Source organism: Podarcis melisellensis (genome assembly GCF_964234715.1).
Source record: "Podarcis melisellensis genome assembly, chromosome: 2".
NCBI classification, from domain to species: domain Eukaryota; kingdom Metazoa; phylum Chordata; class Lepidosauria; order Squamata; family Lacertidae; genus Podarcis; species Podarcis melisellensis.
Window position 1 is genome coordinate 6,568,702 of NC_138529.1, and position 26,222 is coordinate 6,594,923.

General features: G+C 50.2%; 1 protein-coding gene across 4 annotated transcripts; it reads left to right on the forward strand.

The window, feature by feature from the left end:
• Nucleotides 1–1,748: 1,748 nt before the first annotated feature.
• On the forward strand, nt 1,749–19,967 carry WNT10B (Wnt family member 10B). 4 transcript variants are annotated; one of them, XM_081900759.1, is made up of 5 exons: nt 1,749–2,003; nt 3,405–3,558; nt 8,935–9,197; nt 15,712–16,046; nt 18,342–19,967. In XM_081900759.1, the coding sequence occupies exons 2-5, from the start codon at nt 3,494–3,496 to the stop codon at nt 18,798–18,800; spliced, it is 1,122 nt and encodes a 373-aa protein (XP_081756885.1). In that variant the 5' UTR covers nt 1,749–2,003; nt 3,405–3,493; the 3' UTR covers nt 18,801–19,967. The 4 variants fall into 4 exon arrangements, with proteins under 4 accessions (XP_081756885.1, XP_081756886.1, XP_081756884.1 ...); XM_081900760.1 differs by lacking the exon at nt 1,749–2,003 and adding an exon at nt 2,315–2,495; XM_081900758.1 differs by lacking the exon at nt 1,749–2,003 and adding an exon at nt 2,316–2,548.
• Nucleotides 19,968–26,222: the final 6,255 nt, after the last annotated feature.

Sequence of the window (26,222 nt, forward strand, 5' to 3'; positions counted from 1 at the left end):
TGCAATTGCATCCGAGCGCCTCGCGCGCCGCCCCTGCTGCAGTCAGGGAAGGTCCCGGCTCCCGGGGAACGGGCACAGGCAAAGCCCACCGAGCCTGCGGATCAGGCGACGCCACCCTGGAAAGTCCCTCTCTTGCACGCGAGTTGGGCTCGCCGGGCGGCTTCCCTGGCAGTATCGCGGAGCCGCGCGCGAGGGCGGGAAGGAAGCGGCGGGCACCCAGCGGACTGGAAACTTGGGAGTGTCCTGTGATGGATGGATGGAAGCAAGCAGCAACCCCGCCAGGCTGCAGGGCTCGGAGAACAGGAGTCCAGCTGGTGGTGTAGCCTCAGACACACGCCCCAAACCCCGCTGTGCAAAATGCTCCTCTTCCTTAGGGCGCCTGCTGGCTTGCGCAGCCAGCCCGGTTTGCTCGCTCCGTAGGCCCCAGAACCTAACACTGCAACGCGGGGGCTGGATTGTGCGCGAAGTCCTCTAGGTGGGAGTTGCTCTGTGCAGGGCTGATTTATGCCTGGAGGGAAGGGTGGGAGAGGAGATCGCCGCCTTTGCCTCCCCATTAGCGATTGCCCGCGCCCCTTCCAGCTTTGCGAGCGGCAATAATTCGAAGGGTAAGGAAGGGAGCCTAAGCGAGCCAAGGAAAGTCGTGCAACCCAGGCATCCTGTCCAAGTGCGCCGTGCAATTGAAGCGCAAGCCGTGCATGCTTGCTCTCTGCAAGGCAGCGCACCCGACGTGCAGCCCGATCATATTTAGAGTTAGGTTCGCAATTTCTGCATCGCATCGGGCTGCTATTATCCGACGTGGCCTCGGAACCAACCCGCCTTTGGGGCGCTTGATTGCTGCGTGGCGGACCGTCTAACTTACGCTACCGACTGGCTCAGCAGCGCTTCCGTCTGCTCAGAGTCCACGCGCCACCCGGCACAACGCGCTAAAGAGGGGCTCCTCCCCCCCGCCCCGAACACGTCTCAGTTCTTCGTGCAGCAATGCAATTGAATCTGAGAAGGAGCTCCCGGGTTGATGAACGACCTTGCAACAACTCTATACCAGGAACTCAGTACAGTATTGGGGGAGCGAAGATAGAGGTTTAAATGCTTGGCCAACAATCAAATTTCTCCAGGCCAATCAATGCTGCCTCTCCTCCCATGGGGCTAATTGGGAGAGCCATAGGTAAGATTCTCCCAAGAAAATAACGGGGTTGCAGTTAAGTGTCGTGCATGCAGCATTTATGAAAGGGATGCCCATTCAGTTGTGGGGCGTTAGGCTCTCGAGACGGAGCCCCCCCCCGCTTCACAGCGTTAGGACTCCAATTCCCATCAGCCCCAGCCAACATTGGCAATGGTGAGGGATGGTGGGAGTTGCAGTCTGGCAATTTCTGAAGGGCCTCCCTGTGTTTAGGAAAGGGGAATTGCAGAATCCTAAACCACAAAATTACGGAATTATAGCATTGGAAGGGATCCCTAGGGTCATCTAGCCCAACCAACTACCTATCTCAACACACGGTGTCCCATCCAATTTGAAACCATACCGGACCCTGCTTAGCTTTGCACAGAGGCTAGCAGTTTTATTGCTGCAATGCTGCAACCTTTCCGGGGCTTATCTTTGAAGACTGGCAAGAGTCCCGAACGCGCCCGGCTCCTGTTTTTGGGGAGGTGCACCTGCTCTCTCCGTAACACGCGGGGGCTAGTTTGGAGGGGCGGGTGCGTCGTTCTGCCTTGGGGCTGTGCGCGCTCCCCGTGTGTGTGTGTGTGCGCGCGCGCGTGTGTGCTGGACTAGATGGCCTTTGGATCTCTCTTTCCTCCCGCGCGATTTCCCACCCGCCCCCAGGAAAAGGGGGGGAGGAAGCGAGGCCGACCCACTCGAGCGTGTGGGGCTGGGACGCCCGAGGCAGGAGGGACGGCAGCGGAGCCTGCTAGGAAAAGGGGAGTGGAGACATGAAACCTGGCAGCAGGCTGCAGAAGCGCCCGAGCGGATCGTCCGGACGGAGGGAGAAAAAAGGCCGGCGAGCGAGGTTAGAGGAGGAACGCGACCGAAGGGCGGGCGAAGGAAGGCGAGGGAATCAAAAGAACCGAACAGAAACTTTCCTCTGCTCTAATCCTCTCTATCAATCTGCGGGAAGGCAACCTGTAGAGGCTTGAAAGCAGGGAGAGGCTGGGATCCAGTGGTTGGGATCCAATCGCTCAGGGGAGACGGGATCGGGGTTTGGGGCGCCAGGACGCCTGGGTTCTCTCCGGTGGGAGGCGGGCGGGTCGTCTCCCGGTCAGCCGAGGAGCTGCGGGAGAAGGTGGGGTCGGCGCTTTGCGCCTGGGGAGAAGAGAGGCGCCGCGCGCGGCCCGTGGGACCCACGGCGGGCAGGCGTTCACGCCCGTGGGTGTGGGCACTGGAACCGCACCCGAACTGAACAGCTGCTTCCCGGCTCCAGCTGCCCCCGGATGGGGAGGGGAAAACCTCGCCCAGGCGAGGCTCTCTAGCGGCCGCGGAGAGGGAGAGGGAGAAGGGGCAGGTAGATGAGCGAGAGAAGAGGGACGAGAGGGGAGGGGATTCCTGGCGGCCACGGTAAGCTTGGGGCAGGCGGAGAAGGAAGGGCGCGCGCTCTCCTCGGTTGCATGAAGGCAGGTCTGCTTGGGGGGGCGGGGGACGACTGTGAGCTGTTCCCGCATAAACTGGGGATCTGGGGTCCCTGTGTTTGAAGCCATGCCGCTAGGTTCAACGCAGCCTTACCATCATTGCCCTCACCTGTATCTTTAATTACGGCCAGGCAGGCAGAAATTCAACTGATAGTGCTCTATCTCCATAATGGAGTATGGGATTTCTGCCGCTCTTTCACGCTGGAGTGGGCAAGGGGGCTTTTGGCAATCCTAGGTCAGTGCCCCGTTGTAAATGTGTGTGTGTGTGTGTGTGTGTGTGTGTTGAGAACTGGGTTGCCTTTCCAGCTGCAGGAAGGAATTTGTGGGAGGAAAATAATTGCTGGAGCTTGAGCTTCTTTCTGACCTGTGCTGCTATTGTTATTACTATTACTAATTGAATTTATATACCGCCCTGTACCCGCAGGTCGCTCTTCCTCCTCACAAGTTCATACCCAGTGTAGCCCTTGAAACCTGATTGCAGTAGGTGGGATGGAGATGGCAGAGCTTGAGTAGAATGAATTGAGGGAGCTTCTGTCAGGAGCCGTGCTCACATGGCAGCCTCTTCACTTTTTGTATTGATCCCTTTAGCTGCTGCCATTTAAAATGCTTTAAACTACGGGGAGGCCATGATTCAGCTCATATTTTGGGGTAGGCGAAGGAGTCAGGGGCTGGGGAAATGACCCCTTATTCCTCCAAGGGAATCAGGAGGACGTTGGGAAAGGGTTATTGGCTCGCTTCCCCCCTGCCCACTCCCCACCCCACTTACCTACTGTCTCTTATTCCAGAACCTTCCTCCTTCTGCCCCGCTTGGGAGGGCCATGAGGGAGAGGGTGACCTCCAGCCAAACTAGAGAGCAGCCCGGTCAGAGCTTGGCATGGCTCCAATGAGCCCCTGCGTGGCCACCTGTCTCTTTGCCGCCTGCCTCTGCCTTTGGAGAGGGTAAGTGATTCACTGAGGTGCGGTGCTGCGGTGGTGGGAATGGAGCTGTCCCAGGAATTGCTGCCCCTGTCCTGCTGGGGATACTGAACAGCCAGGAGAATGGCACTGGTGTGGTTATGTGGGGCTAATGAGGGTCCCTGGTGTGGAAGGGCATTTATCTGCCCAGTTGGCACCGTGCTTGCTTCTTCCTTACTACATCAGTGTGCAGCAAGCAATATGCCAAGGACAAACTGTACAGCTGTAGCCTCTCCCCAGTCAGCTTCCTCTGTCCCTGCTTTCCCACTGGGTTTTTAAAATGTGATGCCTGGATTTTCCACGAAAGCAGGGAGTTTAGAGGGTTAAAGCTGAGGGAAGATGTAGGCGGAATTCCTGGAACACATTTCTGATGATCGCTGAGGACATGTTTCTTCACTCTTTTTGGATCCAGGGCCGACTTTTAACCCAAACGTGCATTTGGAGACCCATTTCTTATATGCCATCTACTTGTGTGAGGATAGTGCTCCTGTTGTGCCCCAGCTTGGATCATGGCACAGCCCACCAGCTGAAGACCAGTAGCTCAGGATGAGTTAATGATGGTCTGCGTGGATTGTTTGTGATTATGAGCTGGTTCCGCACGTAACGTTAAGCCAAACTACAAGCAGAGCTTGCACGCCTGCCTATTCACACTATGACATAGTTTGGCTCAGTATTACATGCAAACTAGCTCTGTGTATGGAACCAAGAGTGGTAGTTCCTCCAGATTAATCCACAGCAAGAATTGTGTGCCATGTGTTTTTATATGCAAGTCAATGCTAGCTTTCACTAGATTTAAGACCAACTTACGTATTAAGTTGGTTAAAATAGATGCCATAACAGCATTGCCCAAGCTAGACCAGAGGTGAGGAATGTGAGGCCCTATTGATGTTTTCGGACTTCCAACTCCCTTCAGCTCCAGCCAGCATGGGCTTTGATCAGGGATGATAGGAGTTGTAGTCCAGCAACATGGGGAGGGCCACACGTTGCCCATCCCTGAGGTTGAGCTAAGGGAGGTGACATATTTCAGTTATGAGACACATGACATTGCAGGCGTGGGGTCCCTCCCAGGCTCAGACCCTAGCATCTCCAGGAGTTTGAGACGGCAGAATTCACAAAGACCCCTTTCACGAAACCTTTGGACAGGGATGGGGGAGCTGTGGATCTCCAGATGTTTTTGGATGCCAACTCACCTCAGCTCCAGCCAGCACAGCTGGTGGTCAGGGAATGAGGGGAGGTGTAATTCAATAGCATATGGTGGGTCACCTCTTCCTCATCCCTGCCCTAGAGAGCTGCTGCCCATCAGAGTAAACAGAACTGGGTTATGTGGGCCAGTGATATGGTTAGATGTGAGGCAGCTTCATCTGTTCAAAGCGCAGGCTCGGTTCATTTTCTCTTGCAGATTGAGGGCTTACAACTCAGGAACTAGAAGAAAGACAAGGAGTGTTAGGCAGTGTCGCCTGTGCATCAGAGGTGGCACGGGTCTCTTCTAAACCTCCAAGAGTCAAACATTCTCTATGACTAGGTGGGGTGTGAGAGAGTCATTACCTGCAGGCATTTCTCTACTCGTTGTAGATGACCTAGCAAGGGGCTAAGCACAAGCTTATGCTAATATGTGCTGGAGGGTCTCAGCTGGACAGTAGCTGAACGAATGGACACCTGTGCGTGGAATGAGAGTTTCTTCCTCTGTGAGGGCAGTGCTAATGGGCTATCCCCATCTTGACCACATGAGGTAGTGATGACCACTAATTTGGATGGAAATAATAATAATAACAATATTTCTATATTGTTTATATTTTTAAGAGGGGGGAATCTCAAAGTGGTTTGCAACTTTGAAAGAGGATTAGAGAGATTCAGGGAGGATAAGGCTCTTAATGCCTCTGAGTCCTGATGGCTCTATTACCTCTGGGCTCAGAGGTGTGCTGGGGAACCGAAGCGGGAGAGGCCCATTGCAGCCATGTTCTGCTTGTAGCCTTCTCAGAGGGTGAACTGCGTGGGAACAGAGTGCTGGACTAGAGAGGCCTTTGGCCTGGATCCAGCGGGGCTGCTCTTATGTTCTTATGCTCAGATGCTTTGAGGACGCTTCACGTTCGAGAAAGGAGATGGTATCGCAGCCCTTTGGAAACTGATTCATCGCGGTTTGCATTTTTGTAGCCTTGCTTTATCAGATGTGTATGCGGACTGAGGGCTGTGCTCGCCCTGACACAGCAGCATATAGACATAAAGTGTACGTTGACATAACATGCCAGCAACGCCTGCCTCTTTGGGTGGTGTGTCATTGGCATGTTGTGTAACATGGGTGGAAGCTTTATGCATTCCCAGAGTGGCTTGGGAACAGCCACAGCAGACGCAGCTACCATGCCACTACAGGCAATATGTAAAACCAGGGCGGGGAAGCTGTGTCCTTTCAGCTGTTGCTGGACTCCAGCTCCCATCACCCCCAACCATTGGCCATGCTGGCTGAGGCTGATGGGAGCTGGAGTCCACCAGCATCTGGAAGGCCACAGCTTCCTCATTCCTGATGCAAAGTGACCCTGAGAGATGTTTTGGAGATGTAGGCTCTTATCTGTGAATCAGTGAGGATTGCCCCAGGCCGCAATCAGCCAGGCACAGTACAATTCTAAGCATGTTTACTCGGATGTAAATCCCACCAAATTTAACAAGGCTTATTCCCAAGTACCTATGCACATTATTGCAGCAGCTCAGCAGAATCCTATGCACATTTACTCTTAAGTAAATTCTGCTGTTGTTTAATGGGCCTTTCCTCCAGGTTGCAGTCCCTTGCCCACTTCGCTCAGGATGCTGTCAAGTGGGACTTACCTCTGAGTAAACATGCACAGGATTGCCGAGTTGGTATCTAAGCTGCAGTAGTGGTTCTTGTTGGTATAAAGGAAGGAAGGAAGGATTCATAGGTTCAAAAGAATGTCCCTCTGAGCATCATAAACTGGATGCATGTGACAGCCACAAGGGCTTAGTGTGGCAACAACCCTGCACACATGGATGACAAAATCAGTCGGCCCCAATTCTGTATAGGGAGAACGTTCTATAATGTTTGACTCCCATATTTCTGTTCAGAGTATGATAGATAGATATAGATAGATGATAGATAGATATACCCGGTAGATAGATGATAGATAGATAGATAGATAGATAGATAGATAGATAGATAGACAGACAGACAGACAGACAGACAGACAGATAGATAGATGATAGATGGTAGCATGCCTAAAAGATCTATCATGTGCCCTTAGGGGCTGATTTGGTCCTCTTGTGATGAGAGGCCCTAAGACAAGTGCCCCACTTATGGAAAACTCCTTCCCCATGGGGCTTGTTGTGAAAAATGCTTGGATGTTTGTCTGGGGTAATTTTCCGGGAGAGGGTGTGTGATAGGAGGGACTGCCACTGATCTCTCTGTGTCCGCAGGGAGCAGTAGCTGGAGCTGCAGGTGAAAATGACCTGAGGATGTCCCTCTCCACTGGGCGGTTGCTATGGTGGCCCCTTCTGATCAGGAAACTTGGCTCCATTTCCCTTTCCCATATCGGCATGTCTGTGTCTGCCACTGCCGGGGTTATTCCTGCTCCTCCTTCTGTTGCCACGGAGACACCCTGTGTTAGATCTGGGAGGGGCTCCTCTGCTTCTCCCTCCCTCCCTCCCCTCCGCCCCCACCCCCTCTTTGGGTGCTGAGCCGCAGGGTGATGCTTTTGATCTTCAACCTGGCTTTCATCTGGTGCCAGTGAGGGGGGTGGGGGGGCAGGCAGGGAATTTCCCCCTGGATACTCGCCCACCCAGGTGCACTGATCTCTCCCTCAGGCAACAGAGATGGGCTGGACTGCCACAAGGGTTTTGCACGACCATCCACACATGTATGATGAAATGCATTGGCCCCGATTCTGCTCCAGAAATGTAGGAGTTGTGCTTCCTAGTCATTCCCTCTCTCCCTCCCACCTTACCTGAGAATGGAATGAAATGGAGAGGTTGTAGCGCAAAGATTGAAGTCCTAGGGGCTAAGGTGGGTTCTTCTGCATCTGGCTGAGAAGAAAGAGGTGTTCAGTGGGTCAGAGAGCGGACAGGGAGGGGGAATAGCATACATAATTCAATGAAGGGAAAAAAGAACAATTTAGCTTCATTCCCAGCTCTAAATTGGAAGCTATATATATCTGAATGTGGTGGAAAGGGTATGGATCTGTATGATTCAGGGGATAGATACAGATATGGTGGCACCCCCAAATTTCTGGCGGTGTCCACAGAATTTTGCACAGAAGCCCCTCCTCTTTCAGAGGTCTCCCCTACCCTGCATTCCTGCAGAGACGCATGGAACTGAGATCCTGGCTGATCCAGACCCTGGAGAGACCTCCTTGGCACCCCATTCCCACTGAAGACATAGAGAAACCAATCCAAAGACAGCCTGTAGAGCCCCATCTCTGAGATGCCTCACCTGGACACACCCTGCCCCCCCCCCACATCCCCACTCCATGACCTCATCCTGAGCCCTGCCTTTCTCTGCAGTTCTCTCCTTTAAGCCTTGGGTACAAAGGGAGGCTGCAAAGCTGGTGGAAAAGCCAAAGCCACAGGAGTCTGTTTGACTTCCAGACAACTCTGACCCAAAGGGTCTACACTCGTACCTTGGGTTAAAGACGCTTCAGGTTGGGCGTTTTCAGGTTGCGTTCTGCGGCGACCCAGAAGTAACGGAACGGATTACTTCCGGGTTTCGCCGCTCGCACATGTGCAGACGCTCAAAATGACGTCATGCGCAGAAGTGGCGAATTGCGACACGCGCTGACGCGGGTTGCGTTCTGCTCAGGATGCGAACGGGGCTCCGGAACGGATCCTGTTCTCATCCAGAGGTACCACTGTATACTCAGAAGGAAGGATCTGCCCACGAGGAGGGAGAATGACCCTGCAGAGGACCTGGCAGAGACAATGGCTATATAAGTCCTTCAGTCTCATCTGGACTTTGCTGGTTCAGAGCTCCTTAATGCTCCGGTCTCTTTGCTCCAGATCCATTGTTGACTCCAGCTAAAGCTTCCACATCTGGTGCTAGTGATGGACACAGGCCCAGAGAATTTGTAGATACCTTGTGCTATTGCCCAGATTTTTTAGGCCATTGTAGCTGATTTTGTCTAGCCAAGGACTTGTGTAGCTTACTCCATGCCCAGATGGATGGGTGTACTTTTATCTAAGGGGCACCCAATCTCAATTATGGAGCTTCCATCGTTTAGCATTCTGTTTTGCCCACTGTGTTCGCTCCTGTCTGTTATGATCTGCGGGTGAGGCAGTAAGTAGCCTCTGCCTTTCTCTCTCTCTCCCTCCTCCTCTTTTGTCCCCAAAGCCAAGTTCCTGCTTAATTCCTCTGTTCTCCTACAGGATCCTGGGCCATGACTTCCTAGGCCCAAGGGTACCGGCTGAACCTGTTCTTACTCCCAACACCATCTGCATGACCCTCCCCTGGCTGAGCCGGCGCCAACTTGGGCTCTGCACCCGCAGCCCAGAAGCCATGGCTTCAGCTCTGCAAGGCGTCCACCTCGCCATCCACGAATGCCGCCATCAGCTGCAAGAGAGGCGGTGGGATTGCTCGGACTTGAGCAGCAGTGGCACCATGCTTCTCAACAGCGCTGTTCTGAAGAGAGGTGAGGAGCTTGAGAGGATACTTGCCGTGTGATGTGATTTGACACTTTCCTCTTCTTCTGTTGGAGTCTGTGAGCAATAAAACCAGAACTTGATTCTTGCCTTGCTATCACTGCTGCACCCTCCTTCACCTCCCCACTGGCCCTCCCTCTAGGAGCTGATTCAGTGCCCCCTTTCCCCTCTTGTGACAACAGAAATGGAGCCAAACAGGGTCACTGCAAATGGAGGGAAAGCCAAAGAAGGTCTCGCTGTCCCTTGGCAAGTCACAGGGCCAAAGAAGGCCCAGGGAGTTACAGTGGTAATTCCAAAACAGTGTGCCATGAAAACCTTGCTAGCATGCCACAAGAAATAAATGAACTGGATGCAAAAGGCTGGTTGAGCCAGAAGAGCCCAGTCACAGAAGAGGCTGCCTGCTGCATCCCTGTATGATTCATCAACCAGCCTCTGCTGTGAATGGTGATTCTGCTCTGTGCTCTTTTTCTGGGGTTACTCAGGGGTACGCAGTACCAGCACCCTTTTTTTCTAGAAGAAAAACACTGGCTGAAAGAGTAGCACTTAGTGTAGCAACTTCATGGGGAATGGCCTTCTCAGTAGTGGCTCCCGCCCTGTGGAACGCCCTCCCATCAGATGTCAAGGAAAGAAACAACTATCTGACTTTTAGGACACATCTGAAGGCAGCCCTGTTTAGGGAAGTTTTAATGTTTGATGTTCTGTTGTGCTCTTGATTCTGTTGGGAGCCGCCCAGAGTGGCTGGGGAAACCCAGCCAGATGGGTGGGGTATAAATAATAAATTATTATTATGAAGAAAATTATTATACCAGCACCATTTTTTTCTAGAATCAAAGCACTGATCCTGCTACTTCTCTGCACTGAGTGCAGCTGGATTGTTTAATTACGCGCGATGCAGGATTCACAGCAGAATTTATCGCTCATCAAGGAGGCTGCACCCAGCAGCTCTGCATGTCACCTCTGGGCTTTCCTCCTTCAAATCGGGAGGCATTGCGCCAGATCACTGACACATGAAAGGCACGGCATCTGGCTCCTCTGGCGATGCACCAGCAGTTCTGTCCTGGTGCGCAAGTGTGCCCTGGCTATAAAAGTGACATGTACTTCCAGTTTTAATTTGTGGGGTGAAGGGAGTACTCCAGCTGTGTCAGGTTTGGGAAACACTGAGCTACACCCATCATGTCAGGAGAACAGGATATCATCATCATCCATTGTTCACCAGTAGTCAAGGATTACTGGTGCTTAGACCAGATTTGCTTGACATTGTTATTCCTAGTACAGTGGTACTTCGGTTTCCGAACGTCTTGGAAGTCGAACGTTTCCGAACGCCAAAAACCTGGAAGTGACGGCTTCGGTTTCTGAATGCACCTCGGAAGTCAAACAGGAAACACGACTTTCACTGAGTGCAAGGCCCTGAAACCTAGCTGTTGGCTGTTGAGTTTTGGTTTTCGAACGTTTTGAAGTCAAACAGTCTTCTGGAACAGATTATGTTCGAAAACCAAGGTACCAATGTACCAAATTAAGGCAGGGAGTGCCTGGCGTGCTATGGTCCATGGGGTCACGAAGAGTCGGACATGACTAAATGACTAAACAACAACAAATCAATAGTGGAGGGAGGTCCCATTCCCTAAACTGTCTGTGGTTGAAGTCTTTCTCCCTCAAGAGAATTCTTGGGCCAGGAGTAACAATAAATGTACCTTAAGGATAAGAACGAGGGACGCGGGTGGTGCTGTGGGTTAAACTATATAGCCTAGGGCTTGCCGATCAGAAGGTTGGCAGTCCGATGCCTGCTCCTGCCAACCTAGTAGTTTGAAAGCACGTCAAAGTGCAAGTAGATAAATAGGTACCACTCCGGCAGGAAGGTAAAAGGCATTTCTGTGCGCTGCTCTGGTTCTCCAGAAGCGGCTTAGTCATGCTGGCCACATGACCCAGAAGCTGTACGCCGGCTCCCTCAGCCAATCAAGCAAGATGAGCACCGCAACCCCAGAGTCGTTTGCAATTGGACCTAATGGTCAGGGGTCACTTTACCTTAAGGATAAGAACAGACTGGGTGGTGGTGAGAGGGCTGGCCCCAAACATGTTACTGCCTGAGGCAAAGAACAAAATGTCACCCCCTGCCCCCAGTCCACACAGAGAAGCTGACCGAGCTTGCATTTGAATCTTACTTCAACCCTAGTGACTGTCAAGCTTCAGGGAATCTGATCCCTCCCACGGTGGCAGCCAAGAAGCTGATAAGCAAGAACAATCTTACCAAGTATTTTATTCAATCTTCACAGAGAACATAGAAATGCCATCTATCTCAGATAATGACGTTGCTCTGAGTAAAGTCCCACTCCCTCCGTCTCTCCTATTATACGTCATCCCTGCATTGCCTGATCTGAGCTTTCTGCCTCTGAGCTTTCTGTTCTCCTACTTTCAATGCACGCTGGGTCCTGGGAGAGGGGGGTCAGGAATGCTTTCCAAACACACTGAGTCTGTCAGCTATCTCTCCTCTGGTGCTGCTGCTGCTTCCTGCTGCTCTCCCAATATTTTCCAGCCTCTCCCCTCTGCAGCCTCTGAACTATGACCTGCAAACCGCTGCTGTAAATCTATACTGTCCTCCTCGGGAAGGTGCAGGAAGGGGGGGCAGTCTCCACCATTCCTCCTCAGTCCAGCCCGACAGTGACTGGATGGTGTCCCGTCCCACACCTGAGGACAACAGGCTGGTTCAAGGGGAGGGGGCTGGAGCACAGCAGGCTGTGCTGCCACTGCAGTTCTGTCCTCCCTTACCTTGCTGTCCATCTCCACATCTGCCGCCTGAGATGATCCAGTTCCCAGAGCCTGCCTCAGGGCTGGTGTGAGGAGCTAGCATCTTTGGACAGCTACTAAGTCTTCTCCTGAAGCCTGCTGCCACTATGGAGGAGGAGAAGGATGAGCAACCATCTTTTTAGTCAAGTTTTAGAAATAGAATTGGGCTTGTACACCACTTATATGTTCAGAGAAGTTGTTAGTGGGCGTTGTTGTTTACTGTTTTTTGTTGGGAGCCGCCCAGAGTGGCTGGCACAAGCCATTCATATGGATGGCATCATCACTGAATAACTTTTCCTGAACAAGAGATTTATAAATTTTCCAAGTAAATGAACACCTGCGTGCTCTCTTATCTTGATGGGGACTGGGCATCCCTCAGGCAGTTGGGCCTGCTTCACTCGGCCGATTCTCCTGAGCACTGCCCTGCCACTGTGCCCATTCCTGCTCCTTTCCGCCACTGGCTGCTCACTTTTCTTCCTGCCTTTTAAACTCTAAGGCACATTTATTGTTACGACTTAATAGCTGGGTGCCAGTCCTGTGTGAAGGGGTGATTTGTAGCAGATGGCTTAGCCAAAACTAAGGAAAGGGAACTCCTCCTGGTTTTCTGACTGATGCTCCTAGCCACCCTTGCCACTTGCCCACTGGGGCGGGCAGACAACTGGCAACAGTAAACAGCAGATGATACTGATGCCTGCCCTCTCTGCCTGTGCAGCTGATACGGAGGAGGAGGCAGTGACCTGGTTGGTGGGGCAGGGTGGTGGGAAGCATCTGAGTGCATCTTCCCAAGCACATACCCCCCCCCCCCGCCAGTACACTTAGATCCTGTCTGCTCTGCCCTGCCTGCCTGCCTGTCTTCATGAGCACCACCCCTGGCTCTTTCCCCTTGAACCTGCTGCAGGCACCTTTTCTTGGGTGCACCTTTCCCTGGTTGCAGATGTAGTGGCCAACACCTGACCCTAGAGGCAAGTTGGCCGGGAGCTCCTTACTTTGGTCCTCTGGATCTCTTTGATTAATTCAGTTTTGAAGGAGCCATTTCCAAATTTAAATCCAAGATCAAAGTCAGCCCCTGGGCAGACAAGAGCTTCATCCAGCTGCAACCCATGCAGCTGGGCTCTGAGCCTTTGCCTGATGTGTCATGGAGGGTGGCGGCGGGAGTTTGGCCAGCTCATCAGGATCTCAGGCAGCATCAGATGGGAAGACGGTAGGAAAGTGAGGATCAATAACAGAAAGGCTTTGGCTGGTCAAGAAACAAACCGGAAAGGTACCGTATTTTTTGCTCTATAAGACTCACTTTTTCTCTTCTAAAAAGTAAGGGGAAATGTGTGTGCGTCTTATGGAGCGAATGCAGGCTGCGCAGCTATCCCAGAAGCCAGAACAGCAAGAGGGATCGCTGCGCAGCGATCCCTCTTGCTGTTCTGGCTTCTGAGATTCAGAATATTTTTTTCCTTGTTTTCCTCCTCCAAAAACTAGGTGCGTCTTTTGGTCTGGTGCATCTTATAGAGCGAAAAATACGGTAAATCAGGATTAGTGGAGACAAAGGGCTGGATGATGTGGAAGAGCCTTAATTTACTTGAGGAAAGAGGGCTAATCTTCACTACAAAAGAAACCTGCATTGATTTTAAGAAAATACCAATATTGCTAAGCCTGAACAGATCAGGATCTAAGATTGCTTCCAGACAACCAGTTTAATGAGCCCTCAGCCTGATTTGTTTGTGGGGAGATTGTGTCACATGAGTGTTAATTGCACCCTTTCCAGTGCATCCTCTCTGCCCCACAGTCATTTTTCTTGTTGGAAAAAGTCTGATATTTTGGGGAAGCGGATATGTTTTACACAAGCACCAAATCAGCCTTAGTTTGCTGGGGTATGACTGAATCCAGCCTGAGAATCATGACTGCCTATAAGCACCCTAGGACTGCAACCCACATTTAGCATTGAACTCCACTGGTGCTTGCTTCTGCATTGCACTGTAGAAGGTCAAACCTATACTATGGATTGGCTTACTTATAATAACCCCAGGGAACCTTGGGACTTGTAGTTCTGTGAGGGGACAGCTAGGCATCTTTCAACTCCAGGGCAAACTGCCGTCCTTGCAGGGTTCTTTGGGAAAGCCCTGACAGTGACATAAACATGCCACTTCTAGGATCATGCACAACCCTCTTTAATTTAAAATTACTAGATATTTTAAGGTGCGTCTGCCCAGCCTGAAAAATTGTGAATGGTCACAGTAGTTAGTTGCTAAAATCACGGTCACACACAACCCCAACCAGTTTAATCCCAGCCCAGCCCACGTAAAAAAACCCTTTGTGGTGGTCTGAAAATACTGGAAGATTTTGGCATCCTGCCCAGGGAAGGGCACTCTCTCGATTTGGGTAGCTGCTGACATTCTAACTTGGCATACGAATGGCATTACTAAGATGATGTTCTCAGCTGATCTAAGCATGGCTCTATATACACTGTGACCTCACCGCACAAGCACAGAATTTAATCCTGAAAAGCTCTGCTTTCTGTTTTTGGACTCCTCCAGATGATCTGTTTATTGAGCGTTAGTTAGCTGACAACAATGGCTGTTTAATGAGCATATACCGGTATTCTGATTTGTTTGCAGGGAGGTTAGATGATGTTGCATCAAAGCAGCCGTTATCCCACATTTTCCGGTGCTTTCCCCCATCACTTTCCATGTCCCAAAAAGTCCAGGCTTCTAGAGCAGATGTTCTGCCGCTCAAGACCTCCCAATCAACTATAACAGCACAACTTGAATTTGCTGGTGTGACTAAATCTCACCCGAAAAGAACGACAGTCCAGAAGCACCCTTTGCTTTTTTTAAGAAAAGTAAAGTTCCTAGCCCTCAGGACTGTGAAAGGGTTAAAACTGGGTGGATAATACCTGAGGAAATCACAGAAGCCAGACCATGAGGGATTGAGCAGGAATTCTAGTGGCTAAAGAAGGAGTGTCCTGCATAGCTGTTTCTGTTATTTTCCTGCCCGTGAATAGAATAAGGAAAAGAAATGATGAGAAACTAGCCATTATGTGCAGAATGCTTGACTAGATTTGTACCAGATGCAGAATTTGTCTATCTTGGTCCAAGTTCTGGATTAGCTTAGTCCTGGATCTGTGTGTGTGTCAGGGATGGCAGTAGTGGTAGTGCAGCGTACAGGCAGCCCGGATTTCAGAGGTCACACAATGAGACGAGAGATGAGTCAGTCCCTTTCCAGTGCTGCAGCCTGGGCTGTGGAATGCTCTCTCCAAAGAGGCTCACCTGACAACTATGTCAGGATCTTTTTTTCGGTGCCAGATAAAGACCTTCTCTTTCTCCCAGGCCTCCTATAGCAAACACTAGGTATTTAAAAACTATTTCCCCTTGTTGGGTTATAGTGCTTTAAAAAAAAAAAAAAACGCTTCCATGTGGGTTTATGCTGGTTTTACGTTAATTTTGTGCTGGGTGCAGCTTTTGCATCAATTGTGTTTTCCATCTGCATGCAACTGATTTTAAATTTGTGAACCTCTCAGAGGACATGGTTGGTCAGCGGTATATAAATGTCAAAAACAAATCAGTCAACATGACTGTTGGACACACCCACATGCCCAAAATGTGCAGGTCTAGATATATAGCCAGGCATCCTTTCTCTCCCTGTCTTCTTGCAAATGCTTCCTCGCTTGGTTATTTGAGCTGTCCTCCAGTTGCATCTCCAACTCACCCTCTTCCTTCCTCTGTGTCCCCACAGGCTTCCGGGAAAGCGCCTTTGCCTTCTCGCTGCTGGCAGCTGGGGTGACCCATGCAGTAGCCACAGCCTGTAGCCTTGGGGAGCTGCAGAGCTGTGGTTGCGCCGGGCAAGGCACCGAGAACCAGAAGCTGAAGCTCAGCCAGCTGCAGACCCTGAGCCGCGGCAAGGCCTCCTTGTGGGGGGAGCCTGGCCCCCAGGACACCTGGGAGTGGGGGGGCTGCAGTGCAGACTTTGACTATGCCCAGAAATTTGCCCGGCATTTCTTGGACCCTCGAGGGAAACCGCGCGATGCTCACGCACGGATGCAGCTCCACAGTCACCGCGTAGGCAGAAAGGTAGGAGGCATCCCTGGGGCAGGGCTTTGCCAGCCAGAGCATTTGGTGTGACTAAAGGGCCGGGCTGGAGTTAGCAGGGAGAAAGGGTCCCCCACGGGGCTGGATTCCTGAAGGTCTACGCACGCTTTTGTGTTGGCAGCATTAAACAGGCAAGTATATAATCCGGTATGCAGTGCGCTATGTGGCATCCTCAGGATTCATGTTGCAAGTCTGCAGCGCTCATGGTTATGGATCAATCAGCTGATGGTCCGTGCAGGCAAAAATGGGTCACTCAATGTCATTGTGGCAGGTGGGATCTCCTAGGAATCCCGCTGTTTTCCTGTGTGTGTTGTATTTAAATAACCAAATTTGAGTTGGAAGGATTAGCGTGCAGTATTGTTCCCAGATTTGTTCCTGTTCTCTTCTCGAAGACTCTTTGTGGGCACTAGGGGGCTGTCGTGTGCAGGATCCTGGCATAGGCATGAAGTAAAGGTCCGGGTGACTCACCGCCTGAACTTCCAGTATAGAACTTGAAGGGCAGGGCACCACTGGAACCCAGACTTCTTGTGGATGCAGATGAGGGGCATTCCTCTATTCCTATGTTTCTATAGCAAATGCAACAGATGTTTGGTCCACTACCTCCCGAGGGAGTCTGTAACACACACACAAACACAACTGTATAATGTTTTGCATAATGTTTCAGCGCTGAGGTTGTACATAAAGACTGAATAGTTTTATTTTTAACAAAACTAAATTGGTAAGACTAACAGCAGAATAAAGTTTACCCTATCCTGAAGGTAGGGATTCCCTCCCCGTAGGAAAAGATGCATTTTCTGAGATGGAAAACATTGTGAGCTTTGTGTACCCCGAAGATGCAATCTTCCCACAACATTCAGAAGGACATCCTGAAAGGGTGTTGTGTGATTTTTGTGATTCACGAGAGAAACAAATGCATAAGAACATGAGAAGACCCTGTTGGATCAGGCCAGGGGCCCATCTGGGCTAGCATTCTGTTCTCACTGTGCTCAGCCAGCAAGTTGCCTGTGGGAAACCAGCAAGCAGGATTCAAGCCCCAGAGCCCTCTCCCTCCTGCTGTTTCCAGGAACTGGTTCTGCAGCCTCCGTCTCCCCACACAGCTGGGAGAGCTAGGTGTTCGGAAGCATTGCTGGAGGTAAAGCATAGCGATCATGGCTTGTAGTCATTGATGATGAAGAAGAGTTTGGATTTGATATCCCGCTTTATCACGACCCTAAGGAGTCTCAAAGCGGCTAACATTCTCCTTTCCCTTCCTCCCCCACAACAAACACTCTGTGAGGTGAGTGGGGCTGAAAGACTTCAGAGAAGTGTGACTGGCCCAAGGTCACTCAGCAGCTGCATATGGAGGAGCAGAGATGCGAACTCGGTTCACCAGATTACGAGACTTAACCACTACACCACACTGGCTCTCAATAACCCTCTTCTCCATGAATTTGTTTAATCCTTTTTATAGCCATTCAAGTTGCACACACAGTGTGCCCTCTATGCACTGGCTGAAAAAAAGAAAAAATGAGTTAGATGAAATAGTTATAGATTGTTGTGGTGATTCAGAGATTTAATCGGAAATCAAACTGGATCTGAGTTGGTTGGTGTCTTTGGTAACGTCTCTTTCCCTGCAGCAGGAAGCTCCTCCATTTTTCTGTTGTGATGTGATTAGATGCTGGAGAATATTTTTTAATAGATATTAACCTTCCTCCCTCATGTTTGTGAGTTCAGCAGAGTGCTATCCCTTTGCAGCTTAAAGGGAAGCTTTAAGCTTTTAAGGCAGACTGTATTTTCCTGGTATTGACCCCTCCCCCCCCAACCATCACATAAACCCTTGTAAAATGTAAAAATAACATTTATTCACTCAGTATGCTTCTTGAAGAATAACAGATACAGTACAGCAACTTTGTTCAAGTAAACTTAAAATGGTAATTCGTAAGTTGTATTTAAGTCTCACTTAAAAATGGAGTCTGAACTTAGCAGATGTAGGAGCCAACTACTAGGGGCCAAGGGGTTTTCATCCCCCCCCCCATAAAATATTTGAGGGGGCTGCCCCCCCCAAGTTGATGGGCAGGAGGTTGTCTTCCTGTCAGGGCCCACTTCCTGTCAGGGCCCAAGGGAAATGATCTCAGAGAGTTCTCTCTAGGAAATTTACAGGAAAGCTCTGTGAGCCTCAGCCCCTCGGTGCACCTGTCTGGCAAAACATGAATTGTTGGTGGGACTGCCGTTAAATACCCCACGTTTTCCTGCAGCTGATGCTTCCTTCTTGTCTCTTTCCCACCATGTCCTTGGCAGGTTGTGTCAGAGCTGAGCCAGCGGAGATGTAAATGCCACGGCCCCTCAGGGAGCTGCCAGTTCCGGACCTGCTGGTTGGCAGCACCTGATTTCCGCCGTGTGGGCTCTCACCTGAGGGAGCGAATGGACCACGCCATACTCTTGCGGCCGCACAACAGCAACTCGGGGGCCTTCCGGCCCCGCCTCCAGCGCTCGCGCCTGGCTAAGCACCTCATCTTCTACGAACCCTCGCCTGACTTTTGCGAGCCTGACCCCAGCCTGGGCTCGCCGGGCACCCATGGCCGCCCTTGCACCAAGGGCAGCGTCCGGCCCGACGGCTGCAGCAGCCTGTGCTGCGGCCGGGGCCACAACGTGCTGCAGGAGGTGCATGCCCAGCGTTGCCACTGCCGCTTCCACTGGTGCTGCCATGTGGAGTGCGAGGAGTGCCCTGCAACAGAGTGGGTGAACGTCTGCAAGTGACGTGAAGCGAGGCCCTGTCCTCCCAGAGACCTTGCTACATGGGGCATGGCTGCATGGCGCGGGCCTGGCGCCATGTGCCAATGAGCTGCTTTTGAATGGCACCGCGTTTCAGGGGGCCCAGAACCCCCCAAGACTAGGCCTTCCTCGGAACATGCTTACTGTGGTTCTTCTGCCACATGCCATGCTTGGGCCTCTTCTAACACCATGACAGGAAGGATTTGCTGCAGTGTGGAAACACATGTACAAATAGATGGATCGCAGATGGATTTCTAAGCCCAGCCTGGAAGCTGTAGCCTTCCCTCGGCCTGTTTTCCCATGGTGGTGCCAGACTCTCTGTGCATAGTGCCTTGTTTTATGATGAACTGCCACCCAAGGATTATTTGGGGGTTGGGGACGGCGAGGAAGCAGGCATGACATGTTGAAGGCTTTGTGTCCCAGTGTGTTGCTCTTCAAATACCTGTTGTGGGGGAGACACCTAACATTATTGGCATAAATCCTGCATCAGGGCTGATGCAGGCGAGTGCAAAGGATGAGTTGTGGGACCCCAGCTGGGCTGCTAGTTGTTTCAGAGCCCCAGTGCAGCCAATGGAAGGGGCTGGGACACTGAAAGGCTGTGTGTGCATTGCCAGATTAACACACAGCTAGGTCTCTCAGTTCGGATTGAAGATAGTGTGTGGGGGGATGCATCAAAACATAGTAGTATCCCATGAGAAACAGTGGGATGCATAGGATTGTGGGTCACGTTGTGTTGTGTCCACTGCTTCCCAAACCAGAGATGGGAGAGTAAACGGGAGTGTGTGCACAGCCTAAACATTTGTTTAGGGTGGTGTGCACATGTGCATGCGTGTGGCAGGTGTAAGCAGCTCAGACTCTCCTTTTAGGAGGCAAAATGTACAGACAGGTTTGCAACTCTTGCAGTCGTTTGGAATAGCAGCGGCAACCAACCCAGCAAAAGCAAGACGAGCAAAATGACAGTGGGGTGTCCTACTGCAGGGTTAATTTATTCTTTTGCTTTGTTACTGAAGTGTGTTGGTGAAGCCATTTCATATGGAGGTATAAGATTATCCTGGGGAACTGCATCTTTCCACTGGCCCAACGTCCGTTTGTTTTGTAGACCTCTGTGGGTTTTTGTGTGTGGTATATGTCAGCAGTAGCTGGCTCAATCTATTTTGCTGCCCTGGGTGAAAGTTATGTTTGCCCCTCCACACTTGCCCCTCTTGTAGTATGAAGGGGAGGCTTCGGTGTAAAACAACAACACCTTTTGACCACCTTCCAACCTTGTCCCCACAGCTGGTTCTCTGGTAGAATGAGGGCCAGTAGGGGCTGTATACAAAACCTAAACATCTGTTTACCCATAAACACAGGTAGGCACAGAAATTCAAATCCACAGACACATTAATGCATTTTTTTAAAAAAAACCCCACAAATAATAATTTTACGAAAGCAGTTCGATTGGCATTCAAAACCTAAAAGATATGTATTTTATTTATTTATTTATTTATTTTGATGAGAGATTCTTACCCTACAGGGAATCAAGAAGTCCATTTTCCAAAGTCAGGCTCTGAAGTCTGGGAGCAACCTGCATGAGGCCAGTACACACCTTTTCCTGAGAACAAGGAAGCAGGAACATACGGCCCATTGCAACAGACAGACTCCAAAAAGAAAGCTCTGAATAGTAGTTGCCCCCATGGTATACATGAGTGTGTGGCATGGAAGACGTTCACATTTGTATGTGACCTTGGCTATGCAGCTTTTGTGTATTGAACGAGATAAACACCTGTTGCTGTGTATCCTATAGGTGTGATGTGCAATGTGGCAGAGTATGTACCTGTCTGTGTTAGAAACAAGGTGAGGTGCCAGCTTCAATCCTATCCTGCAACATGAGACCCACTTTTTCAAAAAAAGAGAGACCATTATATATTAATCTTTGTCTTGTTCTTTAAAAACATGTTTTACGAAATGGCGGTTCTTCTGCTGGGGTTACCTTAGGCTGCGGCATGACTCAGTTTTGTTTGTCAACCCCCAGACCATATTCTATGTCACATAATCTATGTTGGTAGATTAATGTACACAATGGATTTCTGCCATGTTTAAAATCTAAATACCATACCTAAAATCCTATCCATAGTAAGTGTCTGGAGATAAGTAATACACAGGACTAAAGTTAGTTCCCAAAATGGAAGGTGCTGAAACCCAGACTTTCATGCAAGTTGATTCCTCTAACTCAGATCTCATTCCCTAATCCCACATGTAGTCACCCAGTGGCAAGAGAAAAGACACTCTTTAGGCTCAAAGTCTTCCCTCCCTGTTGTTGTTTCTTCTGACTGAGGGCTCAACCATACAGTTGCTTAATGTGGATTATAATTCTTCATTGTCCATATGACCTTCTCCGAATCACTGCCTTCTCACATTTTTTCCTCCCTGGATTTTCTTACTCCATGGATACACTGAAAAGGAGATGGTATAAGAAAATGCAGATTAAGGGAGGTGAAAAGGTTGAAAGGCACCGACTGGAGGAGAAAGTCGTGTGGACAGCCGAGAATTAGTGAACGAACAGGAAGCTTACCGTCCAGGTTAAACGATAGTATGAATGAGCTCTGAGCATTAGTCTTGAAGGTGAAGGTGCCTCTCCCCATCCCAAGTACAGAGGCCAACTGGACTGGCAGACAACAGGCTTGAGTCCCCCATTGCACCCAAGGCAGCAAGGAACCACTAGGGGGTTGCTGCCCCCAGCATCAGCTGTTTGCGATGGTGGCCTTGCTGTGCCTAAATGTCAGGGCTGGCCCTGGAGCCATGACTTCAATCATTGCTTTTCAGACTGTTCCTGGACACCTTGGAAGCTCAACAAGTTCCTGGGTGGGATCAGCAAGCTTCATTGGAAGACAGCTTGCCCACCATCACCAGTCTTCCACTGCAGCCCTGGGAGAGGATTAGCCATGCTCCCAGTTTGTGTGAGTTGCAACGGGCCTGTGGCTTGAAGCGGGATGCACCTAGGACTGCTCACAACACACTGGCGTTCCTCAGCAACTGCTTCAGTGTGATTCCTTGAGCTTGCAAAAGGACTGACTTAAATCCTGAAAAGGAGCAAGGAAATATGGGGTGCTGGCAGGGAGAGAGACTTCAGTCTGTCCCTGGTGTAACATGAAGACAGATAGCAACTAGCTACTACAGGTAAATGTCACAAAATGTAAATGTCCAGCCCAGTGCATATAGGAAGCCTGACTGTCAACACAAGTGTGTGTCATAAGCAGACCATATATTATTTCAATAGTGCAACCAGATGTGGAGCCTCAGGAATTACTGGCACAGCCCAGTGAGTGTCCAGTAAGCGTGGGAAGCGCATGTGATAATAGTGTATGTGATCAGCATGGAGTGTGTGTGTGCGTGTGTGTTTGCAATTAGCTTGATGTGTATATGTCAGTGTTTCGGTGCCAGAACATCTCCTCCTTCCAACCCAAACCACAACCTCTCAAAATTCCTCTCGACTACTGTCAGGCCCTGGCTCTGGTCTCGGGGAAAGGCGCTTGCTGCAGCCAGCTCCATGGGGTGATTTACTACGCGGCCACTGCAGGGTTACAGCTCACATCAGCCCCAGGATGATGCTTCTTTCCAGATGGAACTGATGCTCAGAGATTCTTCCAATAAACCTAAATTAAAACAAAGCATTGCTTTCTTGCACAAGGATTTGTTTGGAATTAGAAGATTATGGGGTGGGGGCTTCGCTACATTTAGCTATCACCCACTAAGGCAATGAGGGAAGAAAAGGCTACTTGCAAATGGGGGCGGAAGGGTTAACAGCAACAATGCATACCTTCCCTTGTATCCTTTACTTGCGCAAGGCTGGGAAAGAAGAGGATGGGCAAGGGGGCTCTAAGGCGGCGTACACATCATACATTTAAAGCACAATGGTTTCAGGGAACTGTAGTTCCCCTCACACCACAATTCCCAGCACCCCTAACAAGCTACAGTTCCCAGGATTCTTGGGTGGGGGGATGCCTTAAACCTTTGATGTGTGTGCAGCCTAAGACATTTTGAGGTGGAAAAGCCAAATGGCATTTTACCCCCTACCCCCAAAATAGCAACATTTATATATCACCCAAGTGTATTGAAATCTCAACACAGTTTGCAAGGAAAGGTCCTTGGTGTCTAGCACACCTTCTGGGGACAAATGCAAGAGAGTTTCTCTGCAGTCTCTGAAAATGAAGTGTGGTTTGGGATAGGTTCCATTCATTTAATGGGGATTTGTGTCCTGTGGGTCAGAAGAACTTTCTGTCTTTCCCCATCGCCGCCCTTTATGACACTTTTTTCGCCTTGCCTGATGATACGGACACCACGGAGATTTTCCAGCAGATCCTTCCAAGTCGAGCTTCCTTAACACAGTGGGCTTCTACAAAGTTGTAGCTGCCTCCAAGCTCAGAGTGCTTTCCTTCTTGTTTCTTTTCCAGTAGTTAATTACTAAGGAGAGGTTCAGTTAATTACTAAGGAGAGGTTCCAGACCTCAAGGCCTTTCTGGAAGCTTTGCCCCTTGTTTGCAGTTGTGTATGTCACTGCTGAGATTGTGGCTAAGGGAAAGGCACTTTTCACATGCTCAAAGGAACTCAAGATTCATTTCTTACTGATGTGTCAGGGTTAAAAGCATCTGTAAATGTTCTGTGACTCGGATTATAAGAACCTTTTTACTCTATTTTTCCTTCGACGTATTCTGACACTCTTTAGAGAAGCATGCAACCGTTAGATTACCAGAAAAGATCCACTGTGAAACACAGCTTTTAAATATGTAAGTGAATGATTGGTTGCAGTGGAGCAAATCACTCTTTAAAACAATTAGATAATGAGGAAGGAAAAGTGGGGAAATGTCTATGAAACGGAACAGTGTGGTTCTCTTCCAGCCAATCAGGTCTCATGTCTCTTCCCCTCCCTCATGCTTTTTGCTTGGGGGGGGGGGGCGGACCAGGAAGGGGAAAGCAAAGTGGCAGATCATGGACTGTGGTATGGAGTGGACCACCTCCTGCAATTTGCTACAGCAAATGGCACAAACACAACACACAAACACACACTGGTCCAAACGCATCTTCAGATCCAGTTGGGACATTTTCACAGCCACATCCTTCCTGCACTCCAGTTCGGCTGCACCATAGTGCACAATTGGGAGTTCAGAAAATGTGCCTGGGTAAGGCAGGTGCTTTTTGCCACCCTCTCACCATCCTGAAAGTTGTTTTTTTTTTTTTTAAGTGGTGCAACTGGTGTCAGTGGCAACAGATTTTGCTGGGAATTATGGGGTGGGAATTGAAGCACTTTTCCCCATTTGCTTCTCATAGTAGCAGACCAGGAAATCTAGTTGCTGACTAGTGCTTTCAATTATGGGATATCCTGCCCCACATATTGTCTTCTCCAGTGCACCTGAACGATCACAGAGGCTGAGTTTAAGCTTTTTGTGATCTGAAGGCAGAGATCCCCAGCCACTTGCCAGTGTCCTCATCCTGGTCCCAGCCCAAGAGGGACCCACAAGCTGTGAGTCAGGCTGGACCAGGTCTGCTTGCTGAACTCAGCTTGGTCTCCACCCGCAGCCATGACTTCACTTGTGCTGAGTTTCTCTGTGCACTTCAACAGGGAGTGGTTGCATCTGAACACATGGAAAGCTCAGCCAACTGCATGTGTGAGACGGTGGAAGGAGAGGGGAAGCAGTAGGGGAGAGAGGTGTGTTATTGTGGGTGCCACTGAGGGGTGGCTCAGCATTTGACCACTGGGCAAGGAGGGGGCGCAGGGTGAACTTCTGTCCATGCCACCTCATAGTATGTTCACAGCAAAAGTAGGATTTGGCAGGTTAGCTCAAACTGCTTGAAATGTGTTTTAGCAGTAGGCACCAGAGATAAATGTGTTTTGCTTCACATTTAAAGGCAAATACTGTCACACCTCGGGTCACAGATGTTTCAGGTTGCGTTTTTTCAGGATACAGACATGCCGAAACCCGAAAGTACCGGAACAGATTACTTCTGGGTTTTGGTGGTCACGCATGCACAGATGCGCTAAATCACGCTATGTGCAGGAGCACCGAATCACACCCCGCACGTGCACAGACGCGCCGCTGCGGGTTGCAGACACGCCACTGCGGGTTGCGAACACGCCGCTGCGGGTTGCGAATGCTGCAGGTTGTGAACGTGCATCCCGCACGGATCACATTCGCAACCTGAGCGTCCACTGTATGCTTCTTAATTCACACTTGCTGAAACAATCCACAAACTGAAGCACAATCATCCTTTGAAATTCACATTTCCCCAAATTCTGCAATGCAGTTCTCCAGCCAAGTAATGTGTACAAAAATGCCTATACTGGGATAAAGCATGCATAGAAATGCAAACATAAAAACATGAATGTTATGGAAATATAAATATTAGGCAAAATAAGCTTTGCAAAAATGAGTATACAATTACAAACATTTGGTATACCAGGAGAAATTCATTCTAAAACGCTGATCAGTTTTCATTAGGGCTTTTAAAATCATCTTCATCATCATCTTCATCTTCATCACTACAGGAGAACTTTCCATAGAGTGACAGCAATGACAATTGGCTTTGAATACTAGCATGTGCCACGCTTGTTGCAGTTTTGCACCACACAAGTAATGGGAAGTTAAAGGTAGCCTTCACAGATTTACAGTGCACATTTACTCAGAAGTAAACACTGCATTCAGTGGGACATGCATGCTTATCAGCACTTCTGACTGGGATAGCTCAGACGGTAGAGCTTGAAACTTTTAATCTCAGGACCATGGGTTTGAGCCTCATGGGCAAGAGATTCCTCCATTGCAAGAGGTTGGACCAGATTGGGGTTACCAGACGTCCCCAGTTCCCGGGGACAGTCCCTGGATTTGCAAATGTGTCCCCGGACAAATTCTGTCCCTGGAATGTCCCCAGGTTTACAAATCTGTCCCCGGGAAATATGGCAGTGGCAGCCTCAGCAGCCCTGAGCCAGCCTGGTAGCGCAGTTGGCTCTGGCTAGTTTCATGAGCTGCTCGCTGCCGTGGCGCCCGCCATTTTCCCTCACTGGAAGTCTCCATATGATTTGTTGCGCACAAGACACATTATATGGGGACTTCCGGTGAGGAAAAATGGTGGGCGCCACGACAGCGAGCAGCTCCTGAAGCCAGCCAGAGCCAACTGCGTTACCAGGCTGGCCTGGGCCTGCTGACTTGCCGCTGCTGCCGCCACTGCCAAAGGGGAACCAGGGACATCCGTCAGTACAGATCTCCTGCCCCCTTTCCCCTTTGTTTTGACTGATCGGGAGTTGCGGGCGGCTGGCCGTTGCCCAGTTTTTTAAAAAACCTGTGCATTTATGTTTCACAGAGTGCGAAAGTAGGGCTTTGCACCTTGCCTGGCAGAGAAACTGTGTGCCTTGCGCCCCTCCTGGGCAACGGCCGCCCTC

Bases quoted from the DNA above. Each gene is read 5' to 3' on its own strand.
- WNT10B (XM_081900759.1), top strand. From the start codon at position 3,494: ATGGCTCCAATGAGCCCCTGCGTGGCCACCTGTCTCTTTGCCGCCTGC. The intron at 9,198-15,711 runs GTGAGGAGCTTG...GTGTCCCCACAG, and splicing joins CAGCGCTGTTCTGAAGAGAG to GCTTCCGGGAAAGCGCCTTT. The intron at 16,047-18,341 runs GTAGGAGGCATC...TGTCCTTGGCAG, and splicing joins GTCACCGCGTAGGCAGAAAG to GTTGTGTCAGAGCTGAGCCA.